Consider the following 27,654-nt stretch of genomic DNA (forward strand, 5'->3'; position numbering starts at 1 on the left):
TTCCTTGGACTTGCTGTGCATTTTTGGTATCTCGTTTCCTAGGTATTATCAATTCTCTGTAAGCTTACAATGTCAGCAGAAACGGCAATATATTCAACGTGCTCAGCTTTGTGTACTGTCTCTCTGCAGCGCCCATCTGCAGGATATTAGTAGATACAATAACAAGTACACAGAGTCCTACATTTCACTTAAGTTCCAGTACTTACTTATGTATTAAGAGAAACTCACAGGAAATGAGAGGATAAGGGAATTTCAGGTTGTATGTGTTGTACAGTTCAATTCAAGAATTTCTGTTAAGATTAGAGAACACATTCTCTGAGGCAAGACTGACATTGGGCTTCGTTGGGAAGATTTAAGACTAGAAAAAAGAACATAAGTTCAATTACACTATGTAATTTGATTCTGTTTTTTATCCCTGGTTTGTGAAGGAAATAGACAATTTTTTCAATTAAAAACTTTTATTGTGCTAAAACTTTCTTAGTATTAGATGCAGTTAAACAGATTTTTTCCACCTTGCCAAAACAAGTCTGTATAATGAACACGTGTACAGTGGGTATCCGACCACCCCATTAAGACTCGTTCTGTTGTTATTCCCCTTTACGTACTATTGATCAGTTACCGTAGTTGTCTACAAACTGATGACCATTTAAGAGTCCAGTAAGCACAGCATTATTAAAATAGACGTTTCTCTTCAGACACTGATCTTAGCCACAGTACACAAACATTTAGGTAAATGCAGTCAACTTCAGTTTGACCTGAAAATCCTCTTCTGAAGATCAACAGCTGCAACATCTAGCCCCAAGATTTAAATTAGCATATTCTGAATATAGATCCGATTAAGAATATCAGTTCAAACTTCTACATTAGTTCTATTATCATGTCAAAAGGGCCCCTTGGCAGCATTCCTGCCATTGGTATCTAAGGATCCATAAAGGGCAATATTAATTTAACATGAGAGATGCATAAAAATCTTTCATGGAGTCAGGTTATGTTTATCATCCTTATTCTCCAGTCCTTAGCCACCTTTTCTCAACTTAAGCTGCTTGTTGAAAACAAACTAAGGAGCTTCAGCATACAAAAAAAGGGAAAAAGTGAACACTTTTTGGAGTGCAGTGATGTCACCAGCAGTCCAGAACACAGTCACCTATGGCTTCTCACTAAGCGTATAACCAAGCATAGCTTTTCTAAAAATATATCATTTTAGGCCATTTCTCTAGTACTCCTACTAATTTGCATTATGTACAGCATCCAAGTTCACCTTGAACAAGTAGTCTGTTGAAGTCTTCTGTAGTAGTACATTAATTTATTTGCGATTTATGATCTTTTTCTTAATACCAAGAAGAGATTAAATTTGGTTTTTATTACCTGCAATGGAAAAGTGTTACTAAGTTAAAAACATCGTACATCAAATCCCCCTACCAAACACACTTTCTGTTGTCTGACTGGACACACCACCTGCCCATCTCAGGCTACAAGAAACTGGGCTGGAAAGCACAATAGCAGAGCGTGCACTGCAAGTGCCCCATTGATGCAGCCTTTCACCATCTGCTGAGAAACACATGAGAGATGCCTATCTCCTTCCTTCCCCACTGCAGCAGACTGTGCAAGACTGCCATACCTTCTTCGGTTAAGAGGTACAAGGACACGGTTACATCAATATTTAAGCTTACCTTCTTTCAAAGGAGGTTTTGGAGGAATATTTTCCTTGCTATCATGCTGGAAAGCCTTGGAAGGACCAAAACGCCTGATACCCTGAATTGCATTTAGTTGGTCCTGAAGATTTCTGTTCTCTTGCTTTTCTTTTGCTAGCGATGCACGCAGTTTTGAGACATCCTAAAGAAAACATAATACTTGGAAGTTAGATGAGTAACAGGAGAAAAGCCTGCTTCATCTGTTACTGAAGCAGCCCTTTTGACTAATGCTAAACACAAACATACACACACAGTTATTGGTGGCATTAAAAAATAAACCAAAACCAAACATACAGATGTAAAGGAAACTGGCACCACTGTATAATTGCTGTACAACAGTACTAAGCAGCTTGGTAGACTGAAATTTTCAGGTGCTGCTTTCAGCAGATAGTTTACTAAGTCTAAAACCTCCAAAAAAGGTAAGAAAACCCAACAAAGCAAAGAGTAGGGGTAGTTATTTGCACTGGTGATCCTTCTGTGTATCACATACTCAGTCAAAACCGTTCCTGGAGGCTGGTGGTTTGTTCTACTCTAGCTCCTGCAGGGAATTTAAGAACCATAGAAAGCAAGTAGTTTGCAGGATTAGTCAATAAATATTTAGGGCAACAAAGCAATCAAGAAAATTAATAAGTTACAGATTTCTAACTTTTTATTTCACAAACCTGCTTCAGGTGGGTGTTCTCCTCTTTCAACTTCATAACATGCTTGATTTTTTGCTTCTGGTTCTGGTGGCCAAGTAGTTTAGCATACGCATCACTGAGTTTATTCAGTTCTTCTTGGGCTGCACCATGCTCATTTAAGAGTGCATTCTTCTCTGCTTCAAATGCATCTAGTTGTTGCTGAAATACATATTGAATCTTTTAGAAGTCTTTAAAGACAGCTTTTTTACTGAACTGAAAACTACGAAGAAAGATTTGTCTGGGAAGGGGAATACCTGGCCCAAGGGATAGTAACTTCGGAAGCCATTGCAGGATAAATGCCTTAGAATGGCAAATAGCACGTTTACTTCTCAAGAGTAGAACTTGATGCAACTGCACAAGTGAACAGATACTAATAAACATCTACTTCATAACATACCTGAAAAGGCTTAGTTTTGTTATGTAAATCTTCATATAGATTACGCCAGGTCTTTATCTCTTCTTTTAAGCTAGAGGTCACATCTTCATTTATGATCTTCCTAAAAAGCAAGAATTGGGGTTTCATTATGTTCATTGTTATCTCTCAGCACGTCTTCCCACTAGAACTTTGACGTGCTATATAATATGCATGTTCAGTTTGAGCAAAGTCACCTTGATTTTTCCACTTCAAGTTGTCTTTTCAGATCTTCAGCTTGCTCTTCCAGTTCTTTCTGAAGTTTAGTCACTTGTGCAAGGCAAGACTCTTTTGTTCTCTCTGTTTCTGCTTCTTTTAGTGCAAACTTAGTCTGGACTTCTAAAAGCATCCTGAGGAAAATATCATCCATCCTTAGTGAACCCTTACAATTTATTTATTATTTTTTACACTACTTTAAATCTGAAAACACAAGTAACCATGATTGAGAAGCTGTTAGTAGAATCATAGAATTGTCTAGGTTGGAAGGGACCTTTAAGATGATCTGAATTTCACTGAATTTTTTTTAGAGTTGGAAGGGACCGTATAGATCATCTAGTCCAACTCCCCTGCTGAAGCAGGATTGCCCAGAGCATGTTGGAGCATGTTACTCAGGATTGCATCCAGGCGGGTCTTGAAAATCTCCAAAGAAGGGGACTCCACAACCTCCCTGGGCAGCCTGTTCCAGGGCTCTGTCACCCTCACCGTGAAGAAATTCTTCCTCATATTCGAGTGGAACCTCCTATGTTCCAACTTGTGCCCGTTGCCCCTTGTCCTGTCACTGGGAACCACTGAAAAGAGTCTGGCTCCCTCCTCCTTCAACCCACCCTTGAGATACTTATAAGCATTAATGAGGTCTCCCCTCACCCTTCTCTTCTCCAGACTAAAGAGTCCCAGCTCTCTTAGCCTTTCCTCATAAGGGAGATGCTCCAATCCCTTAATCATCTTCGTTGCCCTTCGCTGGACTCTTTCCAGTAGTTCCCTATCCCTCTTGAATTGGGGAGCCCAGAACTGGATGCAATACTCCAGTTGTGGCCTCACCAGTGCAGAGTAGAGGGGGAGAATGACTTCCCTCGACCTACTAGCCACACTCTTCCCTATGCAGCCCGGGATTCCGTTGGCCTTCCTGGCCACAAGAGCACATTGCTCGCTCATTGTCATTTTGCTGGCTACCAGGACTCCCAGATCTTTCTCTTCGGAGCTTGGCTCCGGCAGGTCCACGCCTAACCTGTATTGGTGCCTGACATTCTTCTTGCCCAGGTGTAGCACCTTACACTTTTCCCTGTTGAACCTCATGAGGTTCTTCCTTGCCCAGCTCTCCAGCCTGTCCAGGTCTCTCTGGATGGCAGCACGGCCCTCCGGGGTGTCAGCCACCCCACCCAACTTGGTATCATCAGCAAACTTGCTGAGGATACACTCTGTCCCCTCGTCCAGGTCACTGATGAATATGTTGAACAGGACTGGACCGAGTATTGACCCCTGGGGGACACCACTGGTTACAGGCCTCCAGCTTGAGCCTGTTCCATTAACCATTACCCTTTGGGTCCTGTCACACAGCCAGTTCTCAATCCACCTCACTGTCCCCTCATCCAGCCCACACTTCCTTAGTTTTCCAATGAGGATGTTATGGGAGACAGTGTCAAAAGCCTTGCTGAAGTCAAGGTAGATGACAACTGGTTGGCTGGATGAGGGGAGGGCAGCAGATATGGCATCATAGAAATAATAATCTAGTAATAATAATAATCTAGAAATAGATAATCTAGTCCAACCATCAACCTAACTCTGATAAAAAAAAAACCCAAAAGAAAACCATACAAACACACGCTCCCCTTCACCCCCATTACTAAACTATGTCTCTAAGCGCTAAGCCAACCCATCTTTTGAAAACCTCCAGGGATGGTGCCTCAACCGCTTCCCCAGGTAGCCCATTCCAATGCTTAATTGCATTTAGTAGAAGAACTGAAATACAGGTTTGCACAACCAATGCTACAAGAGAAGAACAACAATACAGAAAGCAATCAAATTCAAGATGTACAGTATTTTTAACTTCCCCTGTGAAGAAGCAAGCAATGCTTTTGAAGCAAGAAAAGTTCATGTGTTTCTTATTTATGACTGTTTAATGTCAGCAGCTTTTAATGGAAGACACTTTAGTTAGACTTTACATGCAGAGGTTTGCTCAAGCAGAAACTAGTCAAGACTGTTCAGTGTTTATGTACTCAAGGGTTCAAAGACTCTATAGCTAAAGCATTGCCTTCCCTCTCCAGCCTCAGCTGCTGTGTTTCAAAATAAGCTGGGCTAAGCTGTAATTGTTCTTTGGACACTCTTAATATACTGGCTGTGGGTGAACAAAACAGCAGAAGCATTAACAAACTTTAGAGAGGTATTTTAGAAATCAAGACGACAAGAGTTGGGAAGATCAGAAATGCCCAATTCAGTTTGCCAAAACAGTGTTTTAACGCAGTTGACAAAGTCATTTATCCACATTGAACAGTTGAAAGCATTAGAGCACAGTTCTTGACTTAAATCCAGAAGTGAGCTAGGAACTCCAGGAGAAGAAGTAGGGAAGGAAATCTTCCAGCACATATAAAACATGTTCCTAATACAGCTCACGTACGAGCAATGACCACAGTTGCCTAGTACAGGTGATAGTACATTAGGACCTTTTAAGGCCAAACTCCCCCACTTCCTCAAATAGTTTACTTGCCCACAGCAAGGGACTTCCTCATGCTCTGTGCAGTGGGCTGGAAGGAGAACATAGATCACTAAGTTGCTGTTAGACACTCCGAGAAACATGTCCTCAGCTAGTGGCCTAAGGCAACTTCTTGGGTGCTCCTACTTAGCAGCTGCACTGTGGTGCTTCCTAGTAGACAGAGGAATGCCCTTTGTTTACCTCAGCATTAAGTATTTGTCTGCCCCTGGGGATCTTATTAGTGGAGCAGTTACTGTAACTGGCATTTCCGATAAAGACTACTCCAACACAGTTAAGTATTTTCCTTTTCCTATGTTCCACATAAAGGAAAAAGCAATTGATTGGTTCTCATACATATAAACTGAATTAATTTTGTCTGACAATATTTTCAACCCTCTGCACTGGGAAAAGGAAGAAACTTAAGCCAAATACTGAATTCATTTGGTAGAGCAGCATGTTAAGTTCTAGCTCAGAAAGCAGGACTTCGCTGGTGTGCTTTAGCTTAAGGAAAAGTTTGTCTGTCTCGTACCTCGCACATTCATCTTTTGCTTTGTTTTTAGCATATTCTGCTTCCTGAAGCAGCTGCAGATTATCTTGGCCTATTTTTTTTAGGTTAGCAACTTCTTCTTGCAGAGAGGTGTTCTCCAGTTTAAGACTGCATATTTCTTCAGCTGTTGTCTTCTTGTAGCTGGTATTCCAATGCAAATAAGAAAAATCTTGTTACTTTAGACAAAATACAGAATGATATGTTCAGGCCTTACAAAGGCAATACAAACTCATTCTAACAAATATAAAAGAGGTTTTGTAATCTGGAGATGTAGCAGTGTTCTGGCACTGGAAAAACCACAGATTAAAAAAGCCCCAACAAACCCACAAACTTTTCTATAAAGCCATAAGCAGTAACATTATGACAAATTCTGTGATACAGGTAGTTTCACATTTTGGTAGATGTTTTCAAATACAAAAGACCTACTATATCTGTAGCTTACTTTAAACACCGAAAGACCCACTAACTGCAGCTTGCATTGGCAAATATCCCACTGGATCCTTCATGGGTGCCTTGCATACTTCTCAATAACAGTATCATTTTTTAAGAATTTCCACAACTTGATTATTTTGAGAGTAAAGATCTGCAAGAACTGTAGGAAAATAATGTCAATTCAGTACAATTTAGAGCCTAAATAAGAAGCCTTTTTTGCAAGAGATTTTAGTGCAAAGAGAACACCATCACCCTTTACAAGTCTCATTGAGATTCAAGAGCACTTGAGTATTCTAATTGGTTACACTTTGGAAGAAGAAACACCCAGTTTCCTGAACTAGATACTGAGTACGTCATTACACTTAACTAGTACTCCAAAGGAATAAATTAATGTTTTAATGCCATCAAATACTCCACCACAAAATCCTCTGCTCTAATGCTGTGCCAACGCTTGTATACGGTGTTAAGTACCAAGGTACATGAATAAACAGCCTATTTTATTGTAATCTTAAGAGATAATCTACATCCTATGTTTAAAGAAACTTAAATACCTTTCAAACTCAGCAACAGTCATTCCGAGTTTATTCAATGTACTGCTATGTTCTTCTTGGATTTGCAAAACAGCATTGCTGTGCTTTTCATTTATTTGCTCCAACTCAGCATTCTTCCTGAAATAAAAATTCAGCATCCCATGCTGGGGGTAAGCATGTCTGAACACATTAGCAAATGCTGTTACCAGTTACAGAAGGCTCACAGTGGCAGCAAGAAGTTAATTGTGACAAACCAGTAACTTCTCTGCCACAATTTCTCATGTATTAAAGCACAATTTTCATAGCGGATTTAATGAAGTATTTCCCCCTCCCCTTATTTTCCAAGATAACTATAGAATAGATTGAACACCTAATAGTAAACTTTTAATATGTGAAAGGAAGAAACAACTTGCTTGAAAGTCTCTGCTAGTTATTGCCCTGTCCAGGGCAGAAACATCCAATACCACATGCATGTAGCCTCCCCTTCACAGCAATGTCGTATTATTTTAGTACTGGCATCTCAAGCAAGTATCAGCACACTAATTAAACAGCTTTAAGACAATAGCAAACTGATTCAAGTCACTCAGCTATATTAAGTCTAATCACTATCAAGTGATAACCAGCAAGAAAAATTTAGACCTGTTCAGGTCTCTTTAAAACCTGAATTAGGCTCTGAAGCATTGTTTATGCTAATGACTTCACATTTTTCCTTCCAAATCTTTAGAATCAGAAAGCTATTTCACAAACCCTTTCAACTTCACTTCCATCTGTGCAAGTTCAAGAGCTTGAGATTTGATTTCTTGTTCCAACCGCTTCACCAACTTCTCAGCTTTCTTCTCCTTAGCATGTAATTTATTCAGCTCATTCGTTACATCATTCAGCTCTTCTTCAAGAAGGTGTCTCTCACTTGTTACCTCATCTTGGAACTCTAGTAACTTCTGGTGCATTGATGCAGATGACTCCTGCATGCCAGAGTATCACAGACTTTAAAACTACCAGTAGTTTTCTAGATATTAAAGTCTAATTTGCAGTGTTCAAACTTTAAAGCATGAGAATAAGGTCAAGTCAACAGGAAAGAACAGAACACCCATCATACCAGCTCTGATTCTTCGAGATATTGGACCTCAGAGTTTCTGCCTGCCAGCACCCACTTGTACATTCCCGACATTAGACCCTTAACAATACAGCCATCTCACGTGTAACCAAAATCAGAACCTTTAGTGCCAGTCAGTGGGATTAGAGTACATTTTTGGACTAATTCACAGTTTGTATTTACCTTCTCTTGCTGCAGCTGAGAGACCACCTCCTCATGTTTCTGAAGAAGTTTTTGGTGTTCTTGTTCTTCTAAGACATTTTTTTTTTTCAGGTCTTCTATTTCAGCATTCATACTCAGGAGTTTTTCTCTGCTCTCAGACAACTCTTTCTCTGCATAGGGGAATTGTCAATATAACATAAAATCCCTTCTCTATCTTTCAAGCACTACAACACCTATTCTTCATAGTTCTTCCATTCTAGCTTTAAAGTTATTTAGGCAGCAGTGGACATAAATCCAAACCACATTTTTAACCTATCTGGAAAACTCCTCAAAACTGGCTCGAAGTACACAACTCTAAAAATAATTTTAACTGCAATAATCTTTGGATCAAGTAATTAGCCTTCATCAAAACAGCAGTGTGGTTGTGGAAAACCAACTAAATGATTTCCCCAAAGCTTCTTCCACATAATACTAGCACATACAAGCCAACTGGTAGACAGAGAACTGAGCACCAGTCTCAGGCTTCAGAGTCACTGGTGAAGGATTCCTAGACACATTACCAATACCTCAATGAACTCGTGCACCAGCTGCCAACAGTGGATTGAGACGATACTGTACAGCTTCTCAGTGAAGAGTAAGGAATGCCATATGTGTTCAGCTTACAGAACAAAGCCATTCCTACTATGTAAACAATTTTCATTTCTGTTTTATTTACCTTAGTAACCCTCCATGGAAATACAAATTTAGACTTAACAGAGTCAGGTTCAAGGTAGTTTCTGCATTGTTAGAAATACGGTTTCAGCTGCAGCTCAGAGACATGACTTTTAACTTGAATCAAACCAGTCTAAATTGACATTTTAGAACAAACTTATCTGAGATGCCTTAAGACATGTTAAGTGTCCCTTCCACCTCTAACAGTTCTGTAATTCTATGTCAGTGATCCCACACACGTGAACAGCATGCAAGCACTAACAATTACCTTTTTCTTGTTGAAGCAAGTCACACCTTTCATTAAGTTCTCTTATCAGTTTAAAAGATTCTTCCTCTTTTGTTTTGAGGGTATCCCTCAGAAACCCAATATCTTGGTCTTTCTTTATCACTGTCTCCTCCATCTGGGCAACATCTAGTTTGTATTTCTCAACTGTTTCTGCAACACTACTGTAGGAGAAAATTCAGGCATTTGTTAAATTTTGTTTGTAAGCTTACACAAAGGAAAAACACTAAGGAGTGTTGGCTTCCAACAGGAAAACTGCCTTCACCTACTTTTCCAGACAAGTTTTTGCAAAATACTGGATTTCTTCCCCCCTTCTATTTTAATAGTGTTAAACAGAATTGTTGCCAAGGCTCTACTTAACCAGTCATAAGCAAGGCTGTCTTTTACCATCTTTTAACTTATGAATCCCTCTCAAGAACAATTTGTTGTTACCTGAGCTCTGTGATATATTCCAGGAGTTTCTCAGTGTCAGACTTTTCTTCAACTTTCCCTCTCTCAGTAGCAGACCTAAAACCAGGAGATTTTTCATGATGGATGTACTGAAATTCGGAGTTACTTATAAGCTATTGGTTGACAGATAAGCGAGTAGAAATAAACCACTGAATCACGACTTAGTAGCAATACTTAGTTTTCATAATCCAGTTTGTCTGACAAACTGGTATTGGCTCTAAGAGGTAATTCTACCCCCTTTTGATAATTGTTCCATATGGTCTTCTCATTAGTATTAAAGATGCTGCACCATATTCTGTCACAAGCAAGTATGCCAGAACAGCTGCATTGGCTAGACAAATTATCATTTCTTCCCTTCGAGAATTGCACTACCTGGATTATTACTTTTGTATTTTACTCTAATATAAATATCAAAATTCTGCTCATACATGAGTGCTTGCATGTTAAGTAAATGCAGAAAGCATAAGAAGGATACTGCAAAATTGAGATAAAATATACCTTCTTAGTTCATCTTTCTTAGGTCATCACCCTCAGAAATAGTCTATATGTTAGCTCACTGTTTCGGTGCGGCAAATGACGTTATTCAGGCAGAATAGAATGTGTTGATTTAGAACTCTCTCTTCCTAAATATAGCTGCTTCAGCCAAAACACTTCACAGTTGCCTTTCTTCAGATAATCTGGCTACTATGAAGCAACTTTGAAGGCATCACAACTGCTCTTCAATACATTTTGCTGGAGAACATATGGTTCATCATATCTGTGTGAAATGCCTGGCTACTGAATTAGGATCTCAACTCCTGGTCCAATGCTTTTTCATTCTTGCTTATTACTAACTTACTCCTCTAAAGGGCCAGACACTGCAGTATCCAACCTACATGAATGTCTTGCTCCAAGATGAAGGACAAATCTTAAGATAAATGTCTTCCTTCCCCACCCCATACCCAAGAGAACCACACCCATATCACACTGCAATACAAAGTATGGAGATGATATGATTTGTCTCTTGGAAAAAGGTTAGATACACTAGAAGAACATATTTTGTATGTTGATTTTATATTAACACAGCAGTTCCTAAAACTACATCCATCAAATTTATTCCAGGTCAAAAATACTAATAATTTCTGTTCCTACTCAGTAGGGAGATGGCCTGTATTTTTCCCCAAACTACCTGCTTACCATAAAGTATAGGCAGGTGGGCACAGCTAGATGATCTAATGTCATCTAAGTCAATTCCTTTCCTCACTACTTACAGTTTTTCTTCTAACTGTGCTACTTTTCCTTTTGAATGCTCTAGATTCCGTTGCACCTCCTGCAGCTTCATTTCCATATCTTCCTGCTTTGCAAGTGCAGTCTTAAAAAAAGACAAATATTACCACCAAACTGAGATATTTAGTAAAAAAAAAATAAAATCAATTGTCTAAGAGACAGTGGTAAACTGAAATTAATTCGTAACTACAATTTAATGACAGCGTTTGCTACTATACTAAATGTGATTCAAAGTATCCTTCTGTAAAGATACCAGCCCTTTGTTAAAACAAAAAAACCCACCACTCTCCAAAAACCGCAAACATGTGTAAGAACTTCAAACTATACTGGCTTTCAAAGAAACTAATAGTCTGACCAACACATTGATATTGTAATAAAGGTATTTCTAGCCTCCTTACTTGAACTCAGATTTACTCTGCACATCAACAGCAAAATCACGAACACTCATTGTTTGATCTTTCTTTGTTTCTCTATTTTCACTCTACAGAAAACAGAAGAATCTACCGAGCTGAGGACAGAACAACATATGATCTGCAATTCTGTTGTAAGCCCTTCATTGTCTGCTCTTGAACAGTTCAAAATTACTACCCTGAGCAGTGCAAATGGTCATACCTTTTCCTTAGCATCCCTCTTGTTTCTGAGCTTCATTAACTCCATGCATAGGCTGCTCATTTTCTTCTGCACACCATCTTCAGACAGCTTATTAGAGATAAATCAGAAACCACCAAGCTTAGCTTCTTCATAAGAGTTACTCTTCACAGAATCTTCTAGAAGTATCCCCTCCCACCCACAGCACTGGTCTCTACCCATCCTTGAGCAGGATGTTAGCAGCTCCCACTCTCTTTAGACAGAAGAGCACAAGACTCCAAACCAGACCAGCTCTATCCCTATGGCAATGAAGGGCCATGGGGAACGTGGTAACAAATCAGCAACTGAAGTTTCCTCTTGCCCAGGGAGCTTAAAAACACCGAAGTCAAAGCAAATACATGATTATTTGTCTGAATACCTTTGATTTTAGTAGTTCATTGGTCCTTGTAAGTTCCAGAAGCTGTTTTTTCAGGCATGCAACATTAGCCAAGAGAGATGTTTTCTCCTGAACAGCAGCACTCAGCTTTGCTTCAATCTTAACAAAGTCCTCATCAAGAGCCTTAAGTTTTTTATCCTGCTCTCCACGCTCTCTCACTAATGCACGGATCTAAAACAAAAGAGGCATTTTCTTTATTTCCTGCCATTGTTCGTCTTAAATAACATAATTAGTTTATGCCTGATATTTTTCCTTAAAGAGGTTAAGTATCCAAAATGTATTAACTTTCATTCAGAATATACATCTTTAATCTTCATTCACAGGAAAAGAGGTAACTGAATCACTACAAACATCTATTATTACACACCACAGATTTGCAGTCCTAGCATTTCAACTGACTTATTATGTGCTACTGAGCCAGTACAACACGTTGAAGTTAGAATAGTCTTAGCTTCAGCTTGCAAGAGAAGCCAAGTCTCCTCTGGCTGTGGAATAGAAAGACAGAATGTGACATTTGAGACACAAGGCATAGATTAGTACAGAGAAATGTACTGATAAGGAAATGGTAGCTGCCTCTTAAACTTTCAAATTATGTAAATTATTAAGTAAAAATCTCAGCAAACAGTTGTTAAATGAAACAGAGCCTTTTGGGAGCAGAGAACACAGGACTTAGTTATCTTTATTTTTTCTTTGAAGAGAAAAGACTGGCTGCATAGCTGTTCATGATAAGTAGGAATTTATGCAATTCCACTAACAAACCTAATGTTTTCTACATAACCATAACATTTGATAATCTCTACTCTCCATAGAGCTGTTTGCAAACTACTTGTAGGATATGTTATGTAAAAAAAGCTAATTTTATAAGCTTGTATTTTTAGTTATGGTAAGTGGGAAACATTACAGGATTGCACTCACATACCTCCTTCTCCAGCGCCTTCTGTTTCTTTTTCTCTTTCATAAGGATAAAATCTTTTTTAGGCTTCAGAGTCCCATTAGCTGGCTTTTGAAAACAGATGTATTAAAAATATTTAAAATGATTTCTAGCTGCATACTAATTTAACACAGTCAAATATAAGAGTGAATGCCTTCATATAGACAATACTATTAAAGATACACATACAAAATAGAAAGCAAACGCTTCTCTCCCACACATAAGGCAGACAAGTATCAGGGTAGGATGGGTTTTATCATTGTACTTTCTCATAAGCTTTATTCTGAACGGACAGCTCATAAACATTGTGACAGGAAGGAAATTAAGAAACTTTGACACATAAGCATCCCCTAAACTCTGTAAAACACCCACTTTAGTCTCTTCACCACAGGTTTGTTTGCAAAATTTCATCCTACAACAGGACATCCTACACAGGAGTACTAGTAAACTAAATTAGTAAGTCAGGGTTATAATTTTTCAACTGGATAGCTATGCATCTTCAAATCTGTATCCTCACACATGTGCTGAGAACCTCTATATACAGTATCATCCTCTTTGTTTCTTTTACCACTAGGTTTCTGCTCTGCCCTGTCCACTGTATGAAAGCAGAAACACGATCTCCTTAAAAAGAAGCAGCCACACCGTAATTATATGGTGAGAAATAGGCAAAAAACCTCAACATTGTAATACCAAAGACTCTGTAGTCCCAATCACATGGTTCACAAAGACCCTGCAATTTCATTTCTCCTTCTGAGTTACTAAGGAATACAGGCACAATAACGTGTTTCATAGTCTACTCAGGTAAGTTAATAGGAACTGTATAAAGTGGCTACATGATTTAACTAGTCACAATGGGCTTTAACTGGAATTTAATAGTGCTACAGACACCACAGAAAAGTCTTACTGTTGCTCCGAGAGATGCAAGTCTCCTTCCAGTTACAGGGGTAAGTGCACTCTTCTCACTGTTGAAATTTGTCTCACCTGAAGAAGGATAGTGAAAAGAATGCTGAAGGAAGAGTGTGTGGATGCACATGGTAAGGGAAATTTAACCACACAAGCACAATTGACTTTTAAAACAAAAAACAGAATGCCACCTCGTTACTGGACTATCCACTTCACAGCTCAATACCAGCTGCTTTCTCCTTACAATCATGCAGTTCAATATTAGTCATCTGGGCCCTTGCGAGAGTTTAGAGAGAGACTACCAGATGACAATCAGTTTTGACAATTCAGCTTCTGCCAATTTCCCCCCACCCCCATTCAGGTCTGTGCTGTCAGTTTTCAACTGAGGGATGCATTATATCTGAAAAACCCATGAAAATATCCCTGAAAACAAGGTTAGTGAAATAGTTAAATGATTTATTTGATTTGCAGAGGTCAACCTAATTAACAAAAGTCACATATAAAACTACTTTCAGAAGATTGTTAGGCATGGTTTTACAGCTGCTATCCCCTTGAGCTGGAAGGTAGGCAGACAGCCTCTGCAACACAAAATTTCTAAACAAAAACAGAGCAGTAACAGCATGTAAGCACTAACAATTGTGGCATTCAAAGATACTATACCATTGTGTTCTGTGCAACTTTTAGGACTACTTACTCTTCTGTTTCCTAACCCGTTGATGTGTTTCAGAGGACAGAGAACTTTTCAGTGCATCTGAAGATCTAATATCACAGGATTCTTGCAGTGGGGTATGTACTAGAAATGAGATTTTCAGAACAGCAGAGAACTATTAAGGTAAACAAGAAAAAAAAACCAACCCAAACAACCAACAATTGGAGTCTCAGTTCTCAACCTCCACACAAACGTGAAGAAACTGTACAGCACACATGGTGGGGAAAAGGTTCTTTTATTACGCTGCTAATAAAAGTAGAAACTGATTTACATATACAATATTGCAAAGCATCTTATTAGCCATAACCACGCTTTAACTTCCATAAAGAAAAAATCCAAATGGTTAGAGAATCTTAATGCTAATTAGTGAAAAAGTCAGCCTAAAGTGTTAAAGAATACAAAGCAAACTTTTTAAAAACCTCTTCCTCCAGTTTAGAAGAGACTACTTACTGAATGCCAAACTTGTCCTCCAAAAAACTAAGTTACTTAAACTTTTATTAAAAAAAAAATAAAAATCAAAGTTTTCTTTAAAAATGAATTTTAAGAGAAACAGCAGAGAGCAGAAGATGACTACAAATTCTACATGAATTATCGTTAGCCAGGTGGTCTCAAGCCCAATTAAAGCTTATCTTCTTGCTTCAGCTTTCTGCAAATGAGAGCAACTTTATTTGAGAGCAGGTGACAGTAGCAGAGAAGCACTCAGCTATGGCCAAAAGCTTATCGTGAGAAACTTTTACTTCAGAAAATGCCCCGAGTAGCTTCCGTTATAATTAGTTCTGTGTGTTTCTTTTGTAGTTTCGTATCACGATACCAGAAGGCTAGCAAAACCTGATTTGTCACTGTTTTATTTACTACATGCACATATACACACACGTATGTTCGCTGCTATATTTAGTGGCCGTTTACCTCCGACCAGGATTCGACTTGACGTCGGAATTTCTCTTCCTCAGAAGACTCCTGCAAGCACTCAGATAAGCGGTCCTTACACACACTGTTACAGGCAACTGCCTTCACAGGAGGAGCACAGGCAGAAGTGCTGGGACACGCTGAGGTAACGGCGGGCCTATCCCCCTTCCCTCAGGCACGACTAGGAAAGGCCAAGGCCACGGTCAAGGCCCAGGCCCGTGCCCGCACGCTCGCTCCCTCTCTCCCTTCCTCCCTCCCGGCACCCGAGGCCGGGAAGCCGCGCCGCACATACCGGAGCTGTGGTTGAAGCGACGGAGCGGAGCTCTGGAGAAGGCCATGGCGGAGAGAACCCGCCGCGCCGCGGCCGCCTCAGCGTTCAAAGGCACCAACGGCCACCGCCACGCACCAGGGGCGGCCAATCATCTCCTCCCTTTCCAGGTTCGCTCGGCCAATCAGCGCCGCGGTCACGGAGCAGGCGCAGCGGGCGGGCCCTCGCTTCCGGGCTGCGCGCATGCGCAGGGCGGTGCTGCGGTGCGGGGCCGCCGTTTCCCATGTCGGCTCCCTTCGAGGAGCGGAGCGGGGTGGTGCCCTGCGGGACGCCCTGGGGCCGCTGGTACCAGACCTTGGAGGAGGTGTTCATCGAGGTGCGGGTGCCGCCGGGCACCCGGGCCAAGGACGTCCGCTGCAGCCTGCAGAGCCGGCACATCGCGCTCTCCGTGAGCGGCCAGGAGCTGCTGGAGGTACGGCCCGGCCCGGCGGGGGGTGCGGCCTGGGGGCGGTGGGCCTGTGGGGACACTTCGCTGGCTCCCGAGGGGATTAAAAATATTTCTCTGTCGTTTTGTGCCTTTTCCCCCCTCTTCTTTGAATGTCTAGATTTTAATAAATCGAAACTTTACAATTCAATATGAGCTGGATACTGGTCAGGTTTTCCTGTTTTGTAATGCTGTACCTGTCTTTTGCAGGGTAAACTTTTCGACTCTACAATAACTGATGAAGGAACGTGGACATTAGGTATTAACCCACATTTGAAATGACATTACCAGGACAGTAGAACTTCTCACAATACGCTGCAGAAGAGTTTATCCCTCCTTTTTTCCATTGGGAAAGGTTATTTTCTTCCCTGTATATAGCTTTGTAAAAGAGACAATTGTTATTGCCAGACCAAGGAACTGAGGGAATATAAAAGCCCTAGAGATTAAGGTTAATGGAAAAATGCCCTATCTTGGAAGGCCATAGTCAATGGATTACACTTTCATATAGTTTTTTGCAAACCCTCATTAAAGCTAGACAACCATGGTACAGTTGTGTGGCCTGTGCCTCTCCATAATTGCTACTTCTCTTGGTTTTTTTTCTCCTTCCCCTATGCATTCTGTTTTTGCAATAGGTGACACTACGTGCATTATATTTTTGAGATGGGTGACAAATCCGACAGTCCAAGAGAAACAAAAAGCAATCTAAAAATCACACTAAGGTACCTACAGAAAATGAGCAAAAAAAGCTTCTCTGATTCCTGCATAATAAATATTGCGAGGTGTTCAGAATATTTTGGGTTTTGGCAGTTAAAAGAGAGACTGTGCCCCGCAGTGTTTTCCTGTGATGGATTTTGTTTTCCATTCAATATTTATTCTAAATACTGATTAATGACTTACTGACTTAAACACGAAAACTGGAAGCATGAACATTGTGAAGCCTACTCTTTTCCAGTATGGGAGCAATCTTCATAATACACTTTATAATGGTATATTTATTTAATTAAGTAGGACTAAACATTCTACATGTTAACGTTGACATGTATTTCCAATATATTGTCTATAAGTGTACTGTCTGTGTTTAAATTATACCTCTGTATGTTGGTAAAATTTAGTTCTGGTTTTTACTGGTAATAAGTCCCTGTAAAGCCTGACCTTCATTATTGCCTTAGCGGAGAGATACATATATGTATAGATTAAATCTTTTCTCTGTTATGAAGCTCTCTAAAAGGTCAGTTTATGTTTGCAATAGAAGTACTTGTGAACAGTGTTTTAATCCCTTAAAACAGTTTCAGCATTTTACAGGCTAGAAAGGGGGGAGATGGCCGTATTGGCTCTCTTTGTTTCAGCCTTTCTGTTTCTTGTTAATGTTTATTTATTTATCAATAACCCTGTTGGCATTGGCTTTAAGAATTTAAATTACTTCACCAAAAAAATCCTGTGGTTGTTAATGGTGAATTCATCGAAACAACAAAAAAGCCTAGCACATAGGACCGAGTTTAACAGTTGTTTTGTGTGTCTGTTGTCATTCAACAGAAGACAGGAAGCTGATACGAATTGTTCTAATGAAGACAAATCGAGATGCTGGAAATTGTTGGACATCTCTGTTAGAAAATGAATATGCTGCTGACCCTTGGGTACAGGACCAGATGCAAAGGAAACTTACACTGGAGCGATTCCAAAGAGAGGCAAGTTAAAGAACCATAATTCCTCCTTATATTTTGTGTTTGCACACAGAGCTTAGGCCACGAAAGCTGAGCAAAATTGTTCCGCTGTCCAGTGCCACAGAAACATATAGTTTAAGGTATAGATATATGTATATATAGCAGGCTCACAGGGCTTTATCAGTCTACTTTCAAGAGGTTGTTCTGTCTGTAGTTTGATGGTTTTGTGAAAAGTTAAGATGAGGTTGGGAAAAGGGTATTGCTGTTTTAGGGTTTGTTGCTTAATACTAAAATTTCCACTTAAGGTAGGCCACACACAATTTCTGTTATTAACTAGAATTGTCACAGCCATATTGAGAACAAACTTCTAACATCAAGCTCTACTGAATGTGTTTGTTTGGATGACAGGTTGATTGTTGTATGTCCTTGTTACGATGACAGAATATTAACAGAAACTGTTTTAGACTTGTTTGGTTGGTTGAGGTTTTTTTTAAACATTTTGATTATGAATAATCTATCTATTAAACTTTTCTTCTATCTCCATCAGAACCCTGGATTTGACTTCAGCGGAGCAGAAATTTCTGGAAATTACAGCAAAGGAGGACCAGACTTTTCTAGTCTTGAGAAGTAAGCTGTTTTTCTGTGCTCCTTGAGAGGAATTACAGACTTAAGGACTGGAATCATTTAACTGGTGAAGACTTCAGTGATCTCTTCAACAGATTGTCGTCAAGTAATTACTTCAGGGAAGAGGAAGAAGATCCCTTCCAATAGAATGAAGACAAACTGTTACCAGCTGATTTATAAGCTGCAATAACTTTCTAATACTAAGGGACAAACTATAGAGGAAGGTGTACATAAAGAAGTAACATCATTAAGCAGTGTTGGGTTTGATGGGTTTTTTTAAAAAAACACCTTAGTAAACTAGTCAGTCATAAATTCACCACTTCTCTTTATGCAAGAATATCTTATTTACGTTGAAGAACAAATGTTATAAGCAAGATATTTAACATTTTCTCTTAACTTGCAACGGGAAGGATTTTGGGATGACTACAGTTACACTTTCCCTCTGTAGCAGTCCTCTGAGAACTCATAAATGTCATTCTAAAAAAGTGACTTAAATAAAGAAATTACTGCATCTTGCCTCAAATAAGGTTTTACGATCCACTGTGCTGTCAAATATAGTACTAATGATTAATACTTGCTACCAGGTAAGCAATGCTAGAAAACTAAAAGGTCAGGCGAAACTCTGGATATAAATAATCTTATGTGTTAACGTATACTCTTTCAGTATAAATATTTAAGATTTTGAAAGGGAATATAATGACTTGTGAAAGGAATAGGAAGTCCCTAAATAGGAAATGTTATCTTGCATGTGTTCATTACTGACATATAGCACAAGTTGTTGATAGTATATCTAAGCAGCTGTAAATTTATGTAGATAGTTTTAAATTTACTAGCCACATTTTAAACTTAAGTGCTGCACAATAGAATATTTTGCATGTGCCAATTATGTATCAGGAATTTTCTACTCATGGTTAAGGATGCAGCTGAGAGCACTCCAGCCACAGCATTATACATGATAAAGCTGTGTCAAACAGACTAGCACAGGAAGAAAACATGATTGCCAAATCCTATTGTATTTTGAACAGTGGAACTACTGCCTGTACTTAACTCTTAAGCAGAAGTCTCACCGGAGATAAATTGCCAGCAGATGTTCATCATACTGCTGAGCCTTATCATTATTTCAGTTGGCGTATGGCAAAAATAAAGCAATTGTTGAGGAAGAACACTTTCATTGCTATTATATCCACTGCTGTCTTGTTGTATGAGCAAGCGTTAATACTCCTCAAGTAATCAGGTATGCTCCTTCTACCTATGTCATCGTTACAGAACAGAAAATAAGTCCATACACTTTGCTTGAGTTTTAGAGAACTTGACTATACAAAGGAAAGTACCACAGTATCAAATGTTGATTTATGACTATGAAGTTTTGTATCTTTACCATTATCCTACTATAGAAGGTGGATCGTATAGGCAAGAAATGAACGAGACCGCTGCAAAAGTAACTGAAGACAGAGGGAAGATAGAAAAGTTAATGTTGCATCAAAATGCTGAAGTACTACCCAGTGAAATAGTTCTGTGGGGTTTTTTTTTGTTAACAGCAGTTGATTTGCACAGGACTGTTTTGTATGTTTTTTGCTTATAACATGTTATGAATGGCAGCTTCAGTGCACAAACTTAGATTTACTACATGCACTTTCCAAGCTAAACTTCATTCCCATGTTTTTTGCTTTATGAAGTAGCATGAGAGACATAGTACAGCTAAGTCCGAGGCTGATGTGAAGGAAAGAGGACACCTGTGAGGTACGTATTTGGACATCATGGCTCTGACTGTTTTAAGAGGAAAGAATTTAACTACTTGGTTAACCACTTCTATTTTCTACTCTAAGTAGACAGACCTCTAATTTTGTAAAAGTCCAGATGAAAATAAGATACTGATGCTATGACTTTCCTTAATTAATATCTTCTCAGTTCTCAATCTATACTTCAACAAATGGTGGTTTGTGTTCCATCTCGCAACAGTCTCACTGGGATTTAATCACTCGCAAACAGTAACAGGTATTTGACAGATGCATAAATTTGGGTATGTGAGACAGTATCCAGAGCAACCCACTCTACAGGAAGTAATCCTGTGCACTCACTGAGAGTGCTACTTCGCTATGTAAATGAGGGGAGTATAGCCTGGCATTTTTCATACATCTTGTTCAAGATCAGCTCAGAGTAATGCCACAACATTCTTCTCCTTTTCAGAAATAAGTTAGGTATAGAAACGTATAGCTAAACTTCTACCTAGTCAAACTGGGATGCTCATATCAGTGCAAAAAATCAGATCTTGGGATTAGGAATCTGAATGCCAGATTCTCTTAAGCAAGCACCATCCATGTATTTACTGCAAGGTACAGAAATAGGTGATACGTACAGTTAGATAAATAGCAGAAGAGGGCTGAAGTAAAATTTGAACAGTCTAAGCTACTGCAGTCAGTCTTTTCAATCGTGACACTTACTTACATCTCAAAGGACTTTGAGTAAGTCCTTTGAGTAATCATGGGCCAAGTTGAAATAATTTTTATCAAGGACCTTGATTTTTTCCTGTTGGTTCTCTAACCTTTCCCATGCAGCCTTAACCTCTTAAAAAAAGTTATATAAATAAATTAAAAAAATCTGCATCATCTCTTACCTCCTGCCTTGAAGTTTACCAGGTACTGTTCAGATATTTCACTTCAGTGACTTCCTACTAGGATGTTTCTTAACAAACAAGGAAAGTTACTCAGTTAAGCACGTTTCAATGTTTAATTGAAAGGTACATATCTTGAGCCATGACAATTAGAATTGCACATTGCATCTTCTTCATCTCTCCAGTAGGCTGACCACACCTTTGTCCCAATCACTGGTACAGGTTTCACAGGCCAGCACAATGCACAGATAGCCCTGGCAGATGCAAAACCTAATTTCACGTTGTATGATGCAATCCCTCCCATGAGTTCATGAGGTGCCTTGATTTGTCCAGTATAGAGCTTTGGTATGAAGTCTTCTGTGAAAGGTTTAACTTGTTTGAGATATGCAAAGAATGATTTTCCCCTCAGCTATTACCATAAAGGGGAAAGGGTTGGTTGGCTAACATCCAAGCCCGCACCATTCAGAACATTCTGATCTCTCCTTCTCCACTAAGTCAGTTCATATGGCAATCAGTAATTAACAGCTTCTGCTCCACCGTGATGCAGAACTCAAGAAGTCATTAGCAACATTTCCCCAACCCCTCTATTCCTCTTACATACAATAATACATTCTTATTATTCACTCCCTTGTTAGCTCCAGAAGCACGGTATGTTTCAAGTACTGACCTGGTCTTCAGAAAAAACAGTTGTATTTTGCGAAGTTTACCATAAAGGAGATCAGAGTTGAAGCAATCTTCAATCTCTCTCAACTAGATTGCTCCTATGTACAGGCCAAGATGGGGCATTAGCTCTGCTCCTACTGTGCCTGTAAAAATGTACCTGTTCAGCATCAGCATTTACCTCTTGTACAGTGAAACTTTGGAAAACTGATGTCAGATCTGGGGCAGGTGACCCAGTGCTTTCCTTCAGCCTTCGTTACGTACCATAAAGTTTTTATGCTGTGAAATAATTTGTAATCTCGGTTAACTACATGTCTTAAAAAATACTCAAGTTACTGATGCTGTGTTAGTGACTACCTTTTATAAGGTAATGAAACAAGGTTTCTGTTTTCTCCTGCTCTAGCTGCTTGACACTTTCAAAGGGTTCACATAGCCTAGTTTTTAATGTGTCTAGGGTAGAAGGCCACTGCCCTGCCCAGCAGGAACATGTGGACACATGACACTGCCCGAACAGCGTCAGGAGGACTGACAGGCATTTGCTATTGTCATCAATATCAAGCAGGATTAGTCTTTAGTTCGACTGAGACACTGCAGCACTCTGCTACTGCACGTAAGGTTTTCCTACTGTCACATAACATTTAGAAAGTTGGCAACTGAACCAGATATTTTAAATTAAATATATAATTTAGCACCTGCACTTACAGTAAACCAAGGTTAGATTACACAAGCTGCTCTACGAACTATAAGGTGTTAAAATTCCTTGTATCAGTATTGTGGTATTTCACTGAACAATTAACAGTCTAACAAATAAGACTGAAAACTGACACTGAATATTTTTTGTAATCATCACGATAAGAACATTTTCTGGAAGGATCTTTAGTCTCAAACATTACATATTTTTTCCATTCATTGAGTTCTTCACTATTAAGATCATGTTTCAAACTTTGTTTCTCAAATATTCACGTGTCTGTTGACAAGGTCACAGGATGGTTCTCTCCTCCTTTTATTGTACTCCTGTAAAAAAAAAAAAAAAAAAAAAAGAGAAAGTCAACTGAAGGGCTTTCTACAAGAGCCAAAAAAAGCATCAGACTTTCATACAGCAAGACAACAGCAAGACAGCTGTTACAGAAAATATGTAGCCTTCGAAATTAAGGTCTAGATAAGCAAGTAGTTCACAATTTCTACAGAGCAAAAAGCCAGTAATATGAGTAACTGAATTACAGTTTTTAGACTTAGTAAACAGACAGTATTGCAAGTAAAAATATAAAACCATCTTCCCTTTAAGTAGTTTAAGTGAACGATTACAAGAAACTCATTCTAATAGGCAACTGTTTCCTCTTAGTCAATTCTTTTCAGGAAAAGATCAAGCCAAGTTGTTTTTTTTCTCTGCCTTTTTACCAGTTTTACTCCACATTTTAGTTTGAATGAGGTCCCAATGCCTGTAGAACACATTTCTGCTCCCACAGGACACAAGAGGATCAGTTCTTTCTCTAACATTCACATCTTATGTTGCCACTTCTTTTGGTGCAGCACTGGCTCAAGCATGAACACGAGAACAAACCAGCCTCTATGACAGGCCTACTACGTTTATGTTTTATGTCTTCAAGAGGTTACCTATATGGAATAAGAAACTTTAAGGTAGTTAACAGCTAATTACTTCTACATTATCAGAAGCTGATTTTACAAGGAGTCACCTATTATGAGCTGGTCTCTGGAATTGTAGGAAGGTGTGTTATTCTGTAGTAACTATGTTTAAGCTGCCGTGCTGTACGTCCAGACACAATCCATTTCAATTTCTGGACATTCGGTTTGGAACACTTGCTTGAGGAATATTCTGTAAGGCACTTCAACACCAGTTCCTTCCAGAAGGTCAAATCTCTGTTGTTTATCTAGGTAGGGAGACAGAATCCCATATGTTAATAACTCATTAAATCTTTACTTCATACATGTACTTTCAGCTTCTTCACATAAGATAGGAAGCCAAAGCTCCCAAACCAAACAGGGAAAAAAAAACCCCAAAACAACAAAGCCACAAAAGAAACCAGTATGCCAATGGACCTGCCCCTTCCCCACTGTGTAGGCCCTTCCGTGCATTTTTGTTTCCTTCCTCCCCTGAAACGTAATGAATATATACCTTGGAATGCAACTGCAGAAATTCCAATGCCTCTGTCAACTCCAGTAGTTTTTGTTCTTCTATCTCTAGTGCCATGATAGACAGTGCCAAGACAGAAGGCTGGAGAGAGAGAAAGCATTTTTAAACCCTGCTTTGTTAAGTTTCAGTAGTCTCATTATCTTTGAGCTTTCAAGAAGTTTACCTTGGCTTTAGAAAACATGATTCTGCAGTGACATGCTTTAAGCTGGGTCTCAAGTCTCTCAAAGTTAAGGTATTTTCTCCTATAATAAAAAAACAAATGAGTGAATGTATAAAAAGAACGCAAGCTTGATCAAAGCAGCGCCACTCTGGGCACTCAAGAAAAGCAGAGAGAACATTCATTATCTAAACAAAGGCCTCATTTGTCCCAGAAGTTCTAGGGTTACAGTCCAACAGGTGTTCAGTTTTGGCAATTCTAGTGCCAAAAATAAATCTCGTGTTACATTTGGGAGAGTTGCATTATCAAAATAGGCTTACCAACAAGGAATTTTGATGCTTATTAGCAAAAGGAATCTCTTTCCAAGTCAGATTTTGAAATCTTTGCAATGAGGCAATACTTAGTGCAGCATAAGCAGAGATTTGTTATACCATTGTTATTGAGCAAGTTTGGGGTTTGGCTCATAGAGCAATACCCTTTAGACCACTTCATGCAAACAACATTTAAAATTAAAATAAAATTAAGCTTCAGAAACTCACATTTATGATATTTACCAATAAGGGAGGAAGTTTGTGGGGTTTTTTCAGTATAGAAAGGCCAATTACTTCAGTGATTTCCCTGCTTTTTTTTCTACATAGGCTTTCTGATCATATGCAGTCATAGCAAAGTATTAGATACTTTACCTTTCACAGCTTAAGTTCTCGTGAATGAGTGAATGATATAGTTGTAGAAATTGGAAGGCTGTTGTAGCTTTGACTTTCCAAGACAGTTTCTCCAATACGATTTTCTCCATTCTCATCAGATCGGAAACAGTGAACCTATACTGGCTTATTCGAATTAAGTCAGTGGCTAAGGGAACATTTCTCTCTTCTTCTGATGCCTTCACAGCCAAGTAGAAGCAGCTGAGTCCAACACAGCCCAAGTGTTTAGGCTGTACCTAAAGAATAGAAAATTGTGATTACTTTCAAAGAAGGTGGCCTTTGATTACCCATTTCAACATGTAAGTACTGAACTATATAGGAACCAGTCTATTTTCGGAAAAAACTGTGGGGGGTGGGGAGGGTTGTTCTGTTTTCTCAAGATCAAGAAATCAGTCTTTTATCTGCTTACGTTCTTAGGTAAGAATTTAACTAAATAAGAAGACCATTACACACTACAAGTTCTGCCTCATTCATCTAAAAAGCAAGACTGCAAAACAATGTATTTTGGTTGAGGTAGAACAGGTTTCTTAATGAGGTTCTATAATAGCCTAATCAGAAGCTTTTAGGACTTAAAGTGTTGGACATACTGGGTTATGCAAAACAAAATTTTTTATTTTGTTGTTTTTAATATATTTTTTTTTTTTACTTTTTTATATATATATACACACACACATATATGTGCAAGTATATATAAATGGACCTATTCTAATCTATAGACGCTACAGTCCTCATTTTTACTGCTTATTTTGGATTCAGAAGTCTTTCAAATAATTATTTTCCTATCCGGTCTATCTAGCTTTCTCATTTTTGTTTTAACACAAAAGGAAAACAAGCTTTTGTTCTTGACAAAATCATATAGTGGTAATCCTGTCTTATTAGACAATTTAAAACAACCCAGGTCAGCATGCCACACACACAGTAGAATGGAATGCTAACTACATGTTTTACCAGATTCTGAGTGCTGAAGAGCATCAAGCCTCTTGATATACACAAAATTTATTGGTAGGTTGAAACAGCAGTAAAATAAGTAATGTCAGGTTTTCTTGTATACATGCAACAGGCAAGACAATCTGTCTTGATCTAGCCCATTAATACCACCTGCATTTCCAGGCCTAGAGACATCCTCAAGTTGAAACTGATGCCCTCTTCCTTCTGTTCTCCAGAGGAAAGAGCTTTCTTAAGAATACTAAAATCTGAACAGGGAAAGCTATTTTTTAGCTCTTGCACAATCAGAATCTCTGGAAGGAGCTTAACCTTTAGCCATCTAAAATCAAGACGTTCTAACTTACAATAGTAACAAGGTTGGTATGAGCAGAAGGTAATGACTGAGAAGTTATACTTTAAAGAGCCTTACCTTCATTTTTGACAAGAATCTATCTAAGAAATTCACAGCTAGTGAAAACGTCTCTGTATGGAAGCCAAAGAATTGAGTTAAGCTGAGGAGATCTTTCACTTCAAAGTCTCTCAGCCTTGCAGTCATTCGGAGACCATTATCATGAGTAGATTCAATTAGTCTGAGGCCAGAGGCCTTTGGCTGACATCTTAACTCCTGTTCCAAGAGGGCTGTGAGCTGGTACAGCAGTTCCTGAGCTTCAGTAGTTACAAGTGTTTCGATCATCTATAAAGACAAACAAATATAAGTGTATCAAGCCGCTAACAGGGGAAAAACTTCTCAAGTTACAGTTGTTTCCAAAGTAAAGGTCGAAACTTTTCTTTCTCTGTCGGTATGTGACCTGATCACAAAAAGTCCAAGTACTTTTGCTAATTAGCAACTTGGATGCACCAGCCGGGGCGCACACACCAGCGGCCCCAGCGCCCGGCCCGACGACCGGCCACCCCAGCGTACAGGGGCAGGGCAGCTCCCCGGTACAGAGCGAGCTGGGCCTGCCCAGACCCGTCAGCTCGGCGGCTGGGGGGGGGGAGGGGAGGGGGGGGTACAACCGCCCCGCTACTCACCGCAGTAATATTTTTCAACTCTTAACTTCAGAGTTACACCGCCCACCTCGGGCACGGGGTGACGCGGCTACTGAGCCAGCACTAAGCCAGAGAGCTTCACAGCCGGGGCCCACCGGAGCCCAGGTAATGCCGGCCACCCCAGGCCCCGCAGCCAGCTCCCACCGCCCAGCAGGGCCGGCAGCAGTAGAAGGGCCGCGCAGGCGCCGCCTCCCCAGAACATGCCCGGGCCTGTCCTTCGCCACCTTAGGGGCTTCACTGGCAGGCAAGTGACCTGCCAGCTCCACCCACGGAACGAAGGGACCACAACCGCCCCACGGACGGGCCGGGCCCGGTGCGGAGAAGCCCAAACCCGTCGCCGGTGAGGCCCAGCCCCGCACCCTTACCTTGTCCCTGTCGCCCCGCTACCGTCTCTCGCAAAGAGGGCTCTGAACCGGTGTGACCCGCGGTGACAATCGCAGTAGCACCGACGGGTTACTCCAAAGCACTGCCCAGATGACTCGGGCACCAGCGACCACCAGGAGAACCCCATCCAGCCGCCATCCTCTCCCGCACCGTCTCAGGCTCCGCTCAGCCCAGCCCAAGAGCCGGGGCTGAGGGGGTGATAGACTTCCAGGCAGGCCAATCACGGGGCGCGGACGGCGGGAAGGGGCGGAGCGCCGTCGCTAGGAGACGGGACGGCACGATGGCGGCCTCTGGTGGCGCTGGGAGGTGGCGGGCACCGACGTGTGGAGACACCGTTTCTCGCCCAAACCCTCTTGTTGGCTCGCCGGCTGGAGAGCACGAAGGACCGAGTCCTGGTGGGGTTTCTGCGTTGCTGCAACAGCTTTTTCCTCTGAGTGTGAGGGTCGCAGCTTGTGTCCCCCTGTGGTAGCCACCACGGTAAGGCCTAGTCCCGCCACCCCCCGCCTGAGGCGGTGGTGCCTGGGGCTGCAGGGGACTGAGTACGGCCACTCGGTGGGAAGCT

The 27,654-nt window shown here is 40.2% G+C and overlaps 3 protein-coding genes across 3 annotated transcripts; 1 reads left to right on the forward strand and 2 right to left on the reverse strand.

Moving 5' to 3' along the window:
* Positions 1-445: 445 nt before the first annotated feature.
* HMMR (hyaluronan mediated motility receptor) lies at positions 446-15,810 on the reverse strand. The gene is made up of 18 exons (XM_074155823.1): positions 15,709-15,810; positions 14,496-14,594; positions 13,803-13,879; positions 12,887-12,967; positions 11,950-12,138; positions 11,556-11,642; positions 10,928-11,028; positions 9,660-9,734; positions 9,213-9,391; positions 8,255-8,403; positions 7,726-7,940; positions 7,000-7,116; positions 5,999-6,157; positions 2,981-3,133; positions 2,769-2,868; positions 2,354-2,530; positions 1,671-1,833; positions 446-1,365 (listed from the first exon to the last, which is right to left on the reverse strand). The coding sequence occupies exons 1-18, from the start codon at positions 15,752-15,754 to the stop codon at positions 1,346-1,348; spliced, it is 2,187 nt and encodes a 728-aa protein (XP_074011924.1). The 5' UTR covers positions 15,755-15,810; the 3' UTR covers positions 446-1,345.
* Positions 15,811-15,933: 123 nt separating this feature from the next.
* NUDCD2 (NudC domain containing 2) lies at positions 15,934-20,378 on the forward strand. Its single transcript, XM_074155351.1, has 4 exons — positions 15,934-16,156; positions 16,379-16,427; positions 17,702-17,853; positions 18,377-20,378. Exons 1-4 carry the CDS (start codon positions 15,968-15,970, stop codon positions 18,458-18,460), a joined length of 474 nt encoding a protein of 157 aa, XP_074011452.1. The 5' UTR covers positions 15,934-15,967; the 3' UTR covers positions 18,461-20,378.
* A 780-nt stretch (positions 20,379-21,158) lies between these two features.
* Positions 21,159-27,269, reverse strand: CCNG1 (cyclin G1). Its single transcript, XM_074155350.1, has 7 exons — positions 27,074-27,269; positions 26,089-26,352; positions 24,717-24,970; positions 24,040-24,118; positions 23,859-23,957; positions 23,419-23,613; positions 21,159-22,738 (listed from the first exon to the last, which is right to left on the reverse strand). Exons 2-6 carry the CDS (start codon positions 26,350-26,352, stop codon positions 23,422-23,424), a joined length of 888 nt encoding a protein of 295 aa, XP_074011451.1. The 5' UTR covers positions 27,074-27,269; the 3' UTR covers positions 21,159-22,738; positions 23,419-23,421.
* Between the last annotated feature and the right edge of the window lie 385 nt (positions 27,270-27,654).

Source organism: Numenius arquata, chromosome 11 (genome assembly GCF_964106895.1).
Source record: "Numenius arquata chromosome 11, bNumArq3.hap1.1, whole genome shotgun sequence".
Classification (NCBI taxonomy): domain Eukaryota; kingdom Metazoa; phylum Chordata; class Aves; order Charadriiformes; family Scolopacidae; genus Numenius; species Numenius arquata.

Coding starts and splice junctions, on each gene's coding strand:
- HMMR (XM_074155823.1), bottom strand. CDS start 15,754: ATGGCCTTCTCCAGAGCTCCGCTCCGTCGCTTCAACCACAGCTCCG. Junction 11,029..11,555: donor AGAGGGATGCTAAGGAAAAG/GTATGACCATTT, acceptor TCTTTTTTTAAG/ACTGCACTTGCAAAGCAGGA. Junction 7,941..8,254: donor CTCAGCTGCAGCAAGAGAAG/GTAAATACAAAC, acceptor TCTGGCATGCAG/GAGTCATCTGCATCAATGCA.
- NUDCD2 (XM_074155351.1), top strand. CDS start 15,968: ATGTCGGCTCCCTTCGAGGAGCGGAGCGGGGTGGTGCCCTGCGGGACG. Junction 16,157..16,378: donor GCGGCCAGGAGCTGCTGGAG/GTACGGCCCGGC, acceptor TGTCTTTTGCAG/GGTAAACTTTTCGACTCTAC. Junction 16,428..17,701: donor TGAAGGAACGTGGACATTAG/GTATTAACCCAC, acceptor GTCATTCAACAG/AAGACAGGAAGCTGATACGA.
- CCNG1 (XM_074155350.1), bottom strand. CDS start 26,352: ATGATCGAAACACTTGTAACTACTGAAGCTCAGGAACTGCTGTACCAG. Junction 24,119..24,716: donor GAGAACTTAAGCTGTGAAAG/GTAAAGTATCTA, acceptor TTTTTATTATAG/GAGAAAATACCTTAACTTTG. Junction 23,958..24,039: donor TCATGTTTTCTAAAGCCAAG/GTAAACTTCTTG, acceptor CTCTCTCTCCAG/CCTTCTGTCTTGGCACTGTC.